Source organism: Microchirus variegatus (genome assembly GCF_963457635.1).
Source record: "Microchirus variegatus genome assembly, chromosome: 15".
Classification (NCBI taxonomy): domain Eukaryota; kingdom Metazoa; phylum Chordata; class Actinopteri; order Pleuronectiformes; family Soleidae; genus Microchirus; species Microchirus variegatus.
This window is the reverse complement of record NC_139816.1, coordinates 13769663-13782168: the sequence shown is the minus strand read 5'-3', so window position 1 is coordinate 13782168 and position 12506 is coordinate 13769663. Positions and strand designations below refer to the sequence as shown.

At 40.9% G+C, this 12506-nt stretch overlaps 1 protein-coding gene across 2 annotated transcripts; it reads right to left on the bottom strand.

Moving 5' to 3' along the window:
- Window positions 1-894: 894 nt before the first annotated feature.
- pdk3a (pyruvate dehydrogenase kinase, isozyme 3a) lies at window positions 895-12124 on the bottom strand. 2 transcript variants are annotated; one of them, XM_083901872.1, is made up of 12 exons: window positions 11758-12124; window positions 8908-9049; window positions 8756-8827; window positions 7469-7653; window positions 7287-7376; window positions 5933-6010; window positions 5481-5557; window positions 5284-5385; window positions 5074-5181; window positions 4855-4968; window positions 3537-3657; window positions 895-1796 (listed from the first exon to the last, which is right to left on the bottom strand). In XM_083901872.1, exons 1-12 carry the CDS (start codon window positions 11858-11860, stop codon window positions 1786-1788), a joined length of 1203 nt encoding a protein of 400 aa, XP_083757998.1. In that variant the 5' UTR covers window positions 11861-12124; the 3' UTR covers window positions 895-1785. The 2 variants fall into 2 exon arrangements, with proteins under 2 accessions (XP_083757998.1, XP_083757997.1); XM_083901871.1 differs by lacking the exon at window positions 895-1796 and having other exon boundaries at window positions 3493-3657.
- Window positions 12125-12506: the final 382 nt, after the last annotated feature.

The following is a 12506-nucleotide window of genomic DNA, read 5'->3' as shown; positions in this document are numbered from 1 at the left end:
GCTGAAATATGGGTTGTGTTTCAGCTCACAATTGCTGGCTTTTGACAGTGCTGTCGCTAAATACACCACACTCCTCCGTTAAATATTACGATTTTAGAAATTTACAGTCTAAATGTTGGAGATGAATGCACGTTTTCAGGATTTTTAAAATCTTGTTAACTGAACCACAGTTCGGCATTGCTTGGTTTGATTCTGGCTCTTCCAGTGACGACACTCTCTGACCAATCAGTTCCTGGCAGTCTGTTGATGTCCCATTTTTAGTTTCGGCTCAGCTTGATTAGAACCTTGCTAGAGCAGGTACTAAAATAAAAGGTGCCAGGTAGAGTGGAGTCAAGCCGTGCTAGAACCGTATAATGGAAAAGCACCGAAGGTGTAGGCTCTCAAACACACTGAAAGGAAGAGTGAAGGATATTCAGCTCCAACATGCGACATCACCAATAAATTTAGCCAATTTTTGTTTTGTGTTTTACGGTGCACCTTTAATGAACTTAAAAAAGAGTGATTCACTGTCTGTAATTGTGTTTATTTATTTGTCCCCATGTTAAGTATGGACCAGTGTACTGTACCTCGTCTTTTAAATGCCCAGCTGATTGTGATCATTTAAACTTCTTGAATGTAACCAGCCATCACGACGACCACACACATGCGCATCACCACAGTCACTCATCACATTTTAGCTGCAACTCCACAGAAACGTGTCATTATTCACCATTAAATCCCACGTTTTCATCAGTCAATGTTTAGCAGGTATTTTGTGTGGCTCTTGAGAAAAAAAAAAAAAAGAAAGATGCCGCTGTGAATAAAAGTAATTCCTGGCAAACATTTCTCCAGGGCTCTGATGATACTTGAAATAAACAATAATTGACGCCCTGCAGGGCGACGTTGTCAGGTCCATAAAAAGCTGGATCATAGCTTTTAAATTTACTTCGCTATTATTTTTTAAAAATCGTACGTGATGACTCGTCTGCTCGGGTCCAGCGACCTGGATCAGAACGACACACTAACGCAAGGTCAATGTCTTCTTGTACGCACTACATGTTAATCTGCACTATATGTACATACTGTACTTTGAGAATGTGTTTTTTTTTTTTTTAGTTTTTAAATGATTCATGTTTAAACGGCTTGGCGTGTAAATAAAACAAAAAAATGTAGAAGATAATGTGAATTAAAAGTCAGTATTTGTTTGCTTTTCTCCCCCCATAGATGACAGACTGTGCAGACAGATGTCACTGAACAGTTTTCTTTATTTTGTCAGGTTTGACAGAAGGTATTGTACGTTGGTTTCATGCTGAATCAAACAGGTGAACTGTCCTTTGTTCAGTGCGTGTTCATCACGTTGCAGAATTTGCATATTTTCCCAGGACAGCGAGGAGTTCACGCACAAACCTATGATGTTTTAAGCTGGAGTTACAGTAAGATGACAAAATGGAGTGATCTGCGTTTACAGCGTCTAGATTATTATTCATACTTAAATAGTTTCTTAAATATCATAGGTACAGAGACAGTTTAAGTGCAGGAGGTGGAGGACCCTGTTGATTGGGACTACTTTACAGGCCATGGAGAAGTGTGAGGCATTTTCTAAGTCAGAGTGCCGTCGTCTCTCTATATCCTATCACACAGCAGCTCCTTTAGCAGGTCTGTCGCTGAGCATCTCTGGCAGCTTACAAAGGCATTGGCAGTGATGGAATCGTACAGTGTGGCAGAAAAGCGAAGAACCTAGAGAACGAGGAGACAGTCCACACTGAAGCGTCTCTCAGAATTTCTTCCACCTAAACCCTTTTCACGTCAGATGAGAGCTGAGGGAGATGGAGGGAGGGGAAAAGGGGGAAATTACTTCAGATCGGTGAAATTGAACAGGCTGTGAATTTGGTTTGTTCTTTTTCAATATAGTAACCGTTTATCTGGCAACTGATTCCTCATCGAAATTCGGTCATAATAAAATCTTGATTCTTATTTTGTATTCAAGTCATTTCAAGGAATATATTAAATTTAGTAAAGTGCAGTAACAAAGTTCCTGTACATGATTCTTGTGACATATTAAACTAGATGATAACAACGCGATGCTTCACGACCCACATACGGTTCAGTGGTTCAGAGCTCAGCTCCAGTTTTTTTTAAGTTCAGAGCTGCTAATCATCATAACTTTAAACAAGAACATTCGAAGATGTTCATGGATAATTAAAAAGTATTGACTAAAAAAAGGAATAAATTATTATTTAAAGTAAGCCTGTTCCAATATTAGAGGCAAAAAGCAAGAGAAAATAATTGCACAAAATAAATTAAAAACCTGTCACCAAAACCATCCTCTCTGCATCTTCAAAATCATTTTCTACCCTGACTATTAAACAGAAAGGTACATTTTCAAAAGGCTTTGTTCAAACTCATTCATAAAAAAACAGAAGGATTAGTAAAACAACACAAGAAATACAAGGCTGACCCCATGAAGCATGGTTAGCATGACAAGTCGGAGCTTGCAGGAGTGCGTTTCCACCATGACAGATCTGAAATGTTTGCAGGGAGGAGAGTTATAATGACGTCATCCCACTTTTTCTTCTTTTCTTTTTTTTAAGTCCTTGTGAGATGCATCAGGTCCATGTCTCAGTCCTCAGTGAGGACGATACATCATTCTGGTAAACTCGACAGTCAAAGCTGGCATGGTGGAGTTTAATAAGCATCCTACAGAGGCGCTGTTGGTCCTTAAGCAGGGGTTAAACCAGGGTGCAGAGCTCACTTGCAAGCACAGAATGTCTGAAGATAAGTCTATACAGCTGATTATAGGTAGTTGGTCAAAGATAAACAAAAATACCTCATTTAAATTATTTATCTTATAAAAGAACAACTGTTGAATGTATCTAGATGTAAGACTGTCTCTCTGAGCTTCACAAATAAGGTGTATTCCTATTTCAGTACGTCCCTTATAATGTTTTGCCCCCTCTCATCTATTAACAATCTTCTTTAAACAGAATACAGTGCTAATGACACACTGGCCTAATTGTGCGTCGAGTCAAAAGTGTGAAATTGAATCTTCCTCCTTTTTACTGGACACACTGAAACTTGACCCGAGGAGAAACACAGCAGCGCTCGGTGTAACGAGCCAAAAGGAGCAGTCGCCCCGGCTTTGTGGGAGGCAGAGGGGAAAAATAACAGTGATTCTGTGAATTCAGGCTGCAGTAACGGCCACAGAGTCTAACCACGTTTAAAAATAACCAATTACTTGTAAATGGAATTAAACAGTGTGGGTTCCAAAATTGGGGAAAGGTCCATTTTAAACTCCACTAACAGGAGAGCTTGTGGTTCAGCCACAGCAATGAAAAAAAGCCTCTCTGATGAAGGTCATTGCCATTGGGTACAGATTTAAATCAAGGTCATTCATTTATAACTGGAATGAAGGTAAGCTGAGCCGAAACCAAACTTTTACCCAAAGGCAATACCTCATCCTATGTTCTCTAAAGGGAGTGCAGGCATATGGACTCCCAGCAGAGGGTGGGGCGAGCAGGCGGGGTGGAGTTATCTATTGGCTTTGTATTTGGACTTGCTGGCATCACGTGGCTCTTTGCTGGGGTTACTCCAGTCGTCTGCCTCGGGGCTGGTCTTGTAGTGGCGCCACGCTGACTTGTTGAAGACGGGCAGGCGCTCAAAGGACTCACTGGACAAGGCCTTCAAACAAGAAGGACACGGCACACACAGAAAGAGCCAATAAGACGTCATTTGGACATATATATATATAAATAAAAGATAAATTACCGTAGCAGCCTCGTTTACTTTACATTTTTCATAAAAATAAAGGTCAAATGCCATTCTCTGCCGTCACACTGCCCCAAAATAAGAGAGCAGTAGAGCTGTTTGTTGTGGATTTACTTTGAATGTTGTTATGCAAATATATCTTTGAAGATTAAGACAACATTGAAGCATCTCCACTCCCAGACACGCGGGTTCTCTTCATCTCCACAAAACCTAATTTTACTTCCTGTAAAGGCTTGTGGGGTGTGGTGCAGTTAACCAGCCCACAAAACATTGTATATACTAATATAACTGGTTCCATTGGACGTTAGAACCTTTCCATCAAGTCCCTTCAGCTACTTTTTACCATTACTATGTTAAAACATATATACAGTATACAAAGGTGTGTGCAATATAGTGTCCTATATCCTCTTTTCTACATCCTCTTTTTAAATGTTTACCAAATATAATAAACACATCTGAGCAAAAAGTACTAAAATATGTCACATTTCAAAAATATATTTTGTCACTTCTGCACAAGAATCGATACTCCCCGGTTTAAAAAAATTATTATGGAATGTAAAAAGAATCGGAACTTTAACTCAACAACACATAAGAACATGGAAAAATACCTTTTGTAAAACCTTAATATATTGTATGACAAACACACCCCAGGATGTCCATATAAGGACTTGTGTATTATTCCCACGGCAATTTACCAAATACGGATACATACTTAGGATAAATCCATAAAAATAAATCAGCTTGATCTTGATATGGATTGTTTTACTGAATGAAGTGTGCCTCCACTATGCTAGGTGGCGATGTAACCCCATTTCAGCTTGTTAGTACTGGCCGTTTTCTGGTTGATATATTACGTCACACACATTTAATTCTTTCAGATAAAAGAGCATAAATTGCTTCCTCGCCAGTCCAAAAACATGCTAGTCTGAATTTCACAAAGTTTTGGCTCCAACTGCACATATACATATGTTCGTCCAAATGAAACCTGACTGAATCAATTTTCTCAAGGTTGGACTGACATGTTTAAATGTATTATCATAGTCCAGTTTCAGTCGGACCGACACAATGCTTATTAGCCATTACAACATGCTCTTGTTGACCTCTCGTTACCTTCAGATAGATGACAGCATCCGTGCCAACGCCCTCCATGGAGTAGAGCTTCAGATCCCCTTGGAAGTATCGGGCATAGAGCCTTGAAATTGGTAAACCGTAGCCAAAACCAGCCTGGAAGACAAGGTAGACTTTAATTTCCCAGATGTCATGAGCTAAACGGAGGATTTGAAATGGCCACCAGAGTGAATAGCGGCTTGATTTGATTTGAGAGTGTACCAGGGGGACGGCTCCCGGCTCCAGGCTCGGTGTCGGGGCAGTGGAATACATGTAGTTAAACAGGCGGTCTATCTTCCTCAGGGGAACACCTCCTCCTCTGTCACTGATCTGAAGAATAAAAGGAGAGGAGGAAAACCAGGCAGAAACGGCGATTTACATGACTGCTTTCTTTCACAACAATGTCCTGCATGAAGTCATATGTTCATTTACCTTTATGGAGAGATCCTCTGCACCCAGAGTGACTTTTGCCTTTATGGGTGGTAATCCCTCTTTACTGTCCTCATGGAGCTCCACGGTGGCTCTCATCGAGTTCTGCAAACATCCACAGATTTCAGCTCAGCACCAGTTGTGACAGACTTTACAGTGGAATTACATGTAAAGAGCAATGAACTGGTTCGGTCGATCACCTTAAACAGCTCAAAGAGCATGTGGAACAGATGAGACGGCACATACACCACCTGGATGGGCCTTTTAGGGGCCTTCTCTGGAGGAAAGGGAAACAGGAGTGTGAGAGCGCACACACACACACACACACACACACACACACACACACACACACACACACACACACACACACACACACACACACACACACACACACACACACACACACACACACACACACACACACACACACACACACACACACACACACACACACAAATAGCTAGTTCTTTTGAAGTTAATGAGACGACACATTGTTTCCATTAAGGACTAAATGTGGAACAACAAACTGTAAATGGAGCCTGTTGCAGAGTACATGGTGTTACACCTGCGTGACAGATTACAGGCAGATATGTTTAAAATTAACGTCTGATGGTTTATTGCGTAAAGAAAAAGCACAAAAAAAGTTACTTACTGTTGAACTCTTCAATTTTGAGCTCAGGAGCAGCCAAGTAATACTTCTCACACAGCATTTTTGCTGTGTCATAGGCATCTATGAAACAAAAATGGCAAACAACAATGGTCAGGGCAGGAGCTGAGAAATGCCACTATTTACATTTAGATTCCTATTACAGATTGTGAATGTTGATTCCTGGGTCACGCAGAGTGCAGCTCTGCATCTACACAAGCATGACATTCAACAGAGATGTTCACATTGTTTTTTTTGGACCTGCTGAAAATGACTAGTGTGATATAAAACAAAGATAATACTGTTTCCCATTAGAACGAGGCTAATATCTGTGGAATAATCTGATCACATATTGCAAAGGTCTCCAACAATCCAAGTTCAAGTTATCTAAATTCAAATGAACATCTGTGACAAATTTGTGGCGTTCCCCTCAGGATATTCCTGTTTTTGTCAAAATGGCCAAGAATGTGGCTCACAAGCCGCCCACAATTGTATGGATTTATAACTAAATGCAACACGTTATAAAGACACTCTGTAATCAGGCTTCCCACACCTCAGTCGAAATCAAATTCAAGGACTTTCCAGGACCAATTATCTCAAATTTAAAGGACCGAATGTGCTGACACAGCTTCAGATGGGAGAAGAGCCTCTTCGCCCATGGCGTCCACTTTTATTGATTTGCAGCGCGCTCTCTGCATCTGGTTAAGTGATTGCCCTTGGGATCTTGGCCAAAGTCAGTCTTTTTTTATTTATTTTTTTGTAATTTTCTTTGGTGAGCCAGAGATCTTGGAATTTGCATTACCCCAGTCATCACGCCATTGGCTCTCTCTTGCTTCGTGTTACTCTCATTGTTCTTTATGGAATCGCTCGTCAACATCGGAGAGAGACAGTGTACAGTGCTCACAATCCCGCTAATAGTTCTGGCCCGATGTTTGTTGTGTGTACACATGGAACAGTAGGTGGCGTTGTAACAAACAAGGGTACATCAGCGGCGGGAGACCTTCGCCTAAATACCAACTTAACTTCTTTCTTGGACACAATTCAAGCACTTTCAATTTAGAAAATTTAGGGATAGACCGATTATCGGCGCCAACCCTGGGAACTCCCTGCACTTTTTGTTTGAACTTAAAACAAAGATGTCTATTGTCTAAGATAAAAAAAACAACCTTTAACATGTTAAGCTGTTTAATAAACACATGCTTAAAGGCATTTAAAGGTTAAAGTTAAGTGTTGTTGATGAATGAATATCAGCTCCAAATATCGTTATCGGCCTCCCTGACTACGAATAATGGGTATCGGCCCTGAAAAAAACCATATTGGTCTATTTCAAAATTTTAAAGTTCATCATTCATTAACTCACCGCTGACGACTTCAGCCATACTGCAGGTGGGATCTATGCTGCCAATGTGTTTCGGGTGAGCAGGGTTGGTGTCGTTTCCAAACAGGAGAGCTGAAGAACATGAACACATGGAAATAAGTCTTCATCGTCAGAGGCAGCAGGGACATTTGACAGAAGGCAGCAGAGTTCATTCTGAGACTCACTGTGCTGGTTGATGAGCATGCGGAAAGAGATGCGGTTGGTATAAAAGCGGTCCAGGAAATACTGGATGTTGCTGCTGATGAACGGGTCGAAGCCAAACCTCTCTTTGTACTCGACGACCCCCTGCGCCATGGTGGGGACCACGTCATTGTGACGGTTACGGATTTCAATCAAGAGCTCCAGGAAACTGGAAACAGAAAATCGGAAAAGGATATTAAAGATAAAATTCAATCAGCTCATTACCAGATCAATCGTTGGCTGAAACACAACAAAGCCATTTCCTTAAATTAAGGGAACTGCGCTGAACATCTATGTCACCTTTTCTGGAAATAAAAAAGCGCATAAACAAGACTCAAAATGTAGACGTAAAAAGTAGAGCTGAACAATCCAAGACATTCAAGAACATCGTCATTTCCAGGTTTGACAAACACTGATCAATGTTTTTTTTTCGATTACGAGAACAATCGTTAATTGCAGCTCTAGTTTATCGTAATAGCTGTTTTTCTCTATGCCTCAGAGTCTTATTAGCAATTCCTGCATCGCTTGTGTTCTGTGGGAAAGGTCAAGTGTTGTATTAAAAGGTCCAGTGTGTAACATTTAGAAGGATTTATGGGCAGAAATGGAATATACTAAAGAATAAGCAGTTGGATTAAGTTTGTAATCACTTTAAAAATTAAGAGTTTGTTTTTGTAGCCTTAACATAATCCTTTAATAAGCTGGTAATACTTGCATAACAGTATTTCTACAGCAGCCTGAATGGACAAACCAACCAAAAGCCTGTATTTTGCACTTTTTGAAGCATAAACTTACGACACAAACAAAGGAGAATTACATCCTTTCTGGCACACGAAGGCCATCCTAGTTCCTCAGAAGACACCATTTCTTACATTTAAGCATGCAAAAACATTAGTTTCATGTAAGATGTATGTTTTCTGCACAGTAATTGATTCTTTAGACATTGAACCCATTTGCATTATCTCTGGTTCAGCACATTTCCTTTCATAAAAGGTCCAGGAGTGACAGCGAGGACTTACACTCCAGTGAACTGAATATTACTTGGAAATGTGTGCACTAAACCGGCTGTTCAAAATCTACGCCGCTGCCCAATTACCATCCATGTGTGGCTGTTCATCACGCGGACGTTGTTGTCGTATAAATACCTGTGTATTCAGCAGGGATCTGTGTTGGAGGAGGGACTCATAAAGACATAAAGCCAGTGTACAACAAGATAGGCGCTGCTGCATACGCCGCTCTTTCTTTCATGAATCATTAAGCGAGTTAATACTCACTCATTCAGCGCGAGAGGATCCTCCGGCTTTCGGTTCTCGTAATCCAGCAGCTCCACAAAACTCTGCATGTACCTGATAAGGTAAATGGAAGTCAACGTAACACCACGACTACTATTCATTATAAAGAGAACAAACAGGAGGGAGCATCTCACCACTTCTGAACCAGTCGGACAGACGGCTGGCTCAGCAGGTTATCAGGCAGCAGGTTGACTTCCCTCATGGTGTTTGCCAGTCGCACGGGCAGCTCCTTGCGCAGGAACATGTACGACGTTTTCTCACACGCATTGTTCCTGCCTGAGAAAGACAAAGACGGCTGGTGTTTATGTCTGCAGCACACGCTCAGGTGAATGGAATTTGTGTAGGGATAAGGAGGCTGCCAATTATCCATAAATACACCGTTCATGCAAATGTCAAGCTTAACAAAAAGGGAACCTCTTCATTAACTTCCAATTAGTTGATACGAGAAGGCACTTTGCTTTATTTTTCAAAAGGTAAATACCAGCATAGACTAAAACAAACTTGGGGATGTTGTGGGTTTAAATTTTCCAATCTTAAACATCAAAAATCTACTACCTAATAACATTCCCCCATTGGAGAGGGACAGCCATGGAGAGGTTAAGGGGATTTATGTTTCTAGAAATAAACAGGAAAAGCTAAATTATGACAGTGTTATCTAAGTCTCTTTCAAACATAATGTTACCTTAAAGATACAGCACGTCTTAAAAAAGGACAAAAACAGGGAGCTATTCAAGGAAAAAGCAGTTCCAGCAACATTATAACAGCAACATTTCTTTTAATGGAAGGCTTTCTTATTTGAAATATAACAGTGGAGGTCAGTTGGGGGAAATTGTGCAGCTTCTTCCAGTTATTGTTAATAGGAAACAAAGGCCAAGTCTCACACCATATAAGGAGACAAAGTCAAGTTTGTGTTCCCAAAAACCTTGAGCACACATATTAATTGCAACACCCTTTGACCTTTGTGACCTCCAGACACTTACAGAGAAGAGACAGCGAGTACTGGACACATTTTATTTTCTCAGCAGTAAAAAAAAAATGCAATGTTTGGCAGAATGACAGGAAGTGTGCCGACCGTCACCTCAGATTAAAGGAAAAAGGCTTCCCCTGATTCAGCAGTGTAGAGGGAGGCGTTTATGTGAATCATAAAACTGGGTAGTGAAACCGCTGGAAGCGCACACACACACACACACACGCTGCATGATCTAAAGTCTTCCCTTAAGCAACACACTGATTTTCATATGTCTCACTCAACATGTTGTTTAATAAAACAGTGAAATTTCAAGGTCCAGTGTGTACTAGTGACATCAAATGGTGAAACGGATGAGTGCAAAGAAATTGACAACTCTTACCCTATGGTGGCCTTTGCATACCCAAAAAAAGATGTCAACAGTCCTTCAAACCTCTCTCAACTTCTTCTGAGGTTTATGTATTGGGTTTATATGGGCAGAGCTGTTCTTTGTTCGAACTGGAAGCTTATGCTATAATTCATTCATTCATGAGGGTCACTGCTGCCAATCCCAGTTGACATAGGGCAAAAGGAGGGGTCCACCCTGGACAGGTCGCCAGGTCACTGAGACAAAACAACCATCAACTCACACCTACAGTCAATTTAGAGTGTCCAATTTGCCTAATCCGCAAATCTGCATGTTTTTGGACTGTGGGAGGAAACCGAAGAAAGTCCCCCCACACACCGTGTTTTGACCGTGTCATGAACCCGGGTCAGTGCCAAAATGTTACACACAGGGCCTTTGCAAGGGCCCAAATCGTCTTAATTATAATGCATAAAATGTATTTCCTGCTCCTAAGAGTCTCAATAACAAAAATATGTTGTTTGATGACACCGGGAAGTATTAAGGGCTGATGGGAATTCTCATTTGGTTCCCCTATTGCGATCCATTAGTGACGAATACATGAGGTAAAAGGTTTCCTTCCTCGTTGTGACATTGAATAGAACATCTGAGCCAGAAGTTATAGTTAAGCTGGTGACATCTAGAGCTCCAACTAACGCTTATTTTCGTAATCGATTAATCTGACGATTATTTTCTCGATTAATCGATGAATCGTTTGGTCCGTAAAATGTCAGAAAATGTTAAAAAACGTTGATCGGTGTTTGTCAAACCTGGAAATTATGATGTTCTCGAAAGTCTTGTTTTGTTCACAAACCAAAATGATTCACCTTTAATGATTTCTTTGTTTATGTGGAGCAAAGAAACAAAGAAAATATTCACATTAAAGAAGCTAACAAACAATCAGAAATCTGGTTTTAATAATGAAAAAAGCTTCAAAGCGATTATCGATTAGCAAAATAGTTGGTGATTAATTTAGTAATCGATATGTATTCATGTGGATAAAAAAAGTATGTTATAAGAACATGACACAACTAAATAACATCTTCAACATCCAGTCCACAAGCAGCAGGAATTGTGTAAGAGCTGGATGATGACTGTGATAATCAGAGAGATAGATTAAGAAAAGCCTCGAGTGCAGTCACCAACATGTGTCATCTTGGATTTGACGTCTTATTCCCTTATTGACTCGGCTCCAGAAATGATTAGAATGTACTCAGATAACTTGGAATTGTGAATAACAATGATGACTTCTCATTGGGTAATATACCTGGGTTATATGATCTATGTTTACGTTCCAGTCTCAATGTAAAATACCTGCATGAATCACGCAGTAGTCTGCAGGGACACAAAGGTGCCACGAGAAGCTTTGTATTACAGTGTTTGTTGTTGTTGTTGTTGTGTTGGTGTTTGTGAGCAACACGTTTAGAGGTCAGAAGTGACCATCGCGCACAAGTTAAAGGGCTGGGAGAGGAAACTTACTCTATTAATAACCCAGCGACTGACACATCACATTCACAGCATGGGTGAGCAAGAAAAACAACGCCACTTGGGTCTCTTCCTGTCTAATTTCTAAGATAACAACCACCTCCACCTTAACACACACACACACACACACACACACACACAGCCACTTACCAAAATCCAAAAACTGCTTAATGGAGAGCGGCGACGGGGAAAACCTGGAGTAATACTCGATTTTGGGGTTTGGGTTCTTCAGAAGAGACGCGAAGAGCCGCATTTTGAAAGTTGAATGGTGATGACTGGTGTGTGTCTAGCTGCGAGGAAGAGGCTCCGGAAAAAACAACGACTGTTTCATCCCCGGTGTTGTTGACACACAAACAGAGAGACAGACGAGCGGAAAGACGGACAGACAGCGTTCCTCCGTCCACACATTTGTCCCCGGTGGACGCGACGCGACGCGGAAAAATAAATGTCCATCAGGTTACATGAGACAATGTTGTCTCGGTGGGTAATCCATCCACATACACACTGATGGACTCTCAGAACAGCGTCGAGTCAGGCGGTACTAAGCAGCCACGTCCGCTTATGCTTTTCAAAGTAAGATACATGTTTTCAAGTTTAACCTGTTTGCGTGGTTTTAACACTTTAAAACGGTTTATTTTGAAAGGCTCTTGTCAAGTCTGGGTGTGTCTGAGCTACCTTGACGTTTTTTTGACAGCACGTACGTTCAAGTTGACCCCAACCGCACTTGGTATCGGCTTGTTGATGCGCTGCGGTGATTGGTCCAAAAACACGGAAATGAGTTACACCAAGAACCGGATTGGACGAAAGCGTGTCAGTCAATATTGTTTCTGGTACTTGTTTATCTGCCGGTATTGATGCGTTTAAAAAGTAAAAACAGATGTATATTATACATATTTCCA

Excerpts from the sequence above, each read along its gene's own strand:
- pdk3a (XM_083901871.1), bottom strand. The coding sequence starts at position 11,860 with ATGCGGCTCTTCGCGTCTCTTCTGAAGAACCCAAACCCCAAAATCGAG. Across the intron at positions 8,828-8,907 it reads GTCCGACTGGTTCAGAAGTG|GTACATGCAGAGTTTTGTGG; the intron begins GTGAGATGCTCC and ends TTACCTTATCAG. Across the intron at positions 4,969-5,073 it reads AGCCGGGAGCCGTCCCCCTG|GCTGGTTTTGGCTACGGTTT; the intron begins GTACACTCTCAA and ends CTTGTCTTCCAG.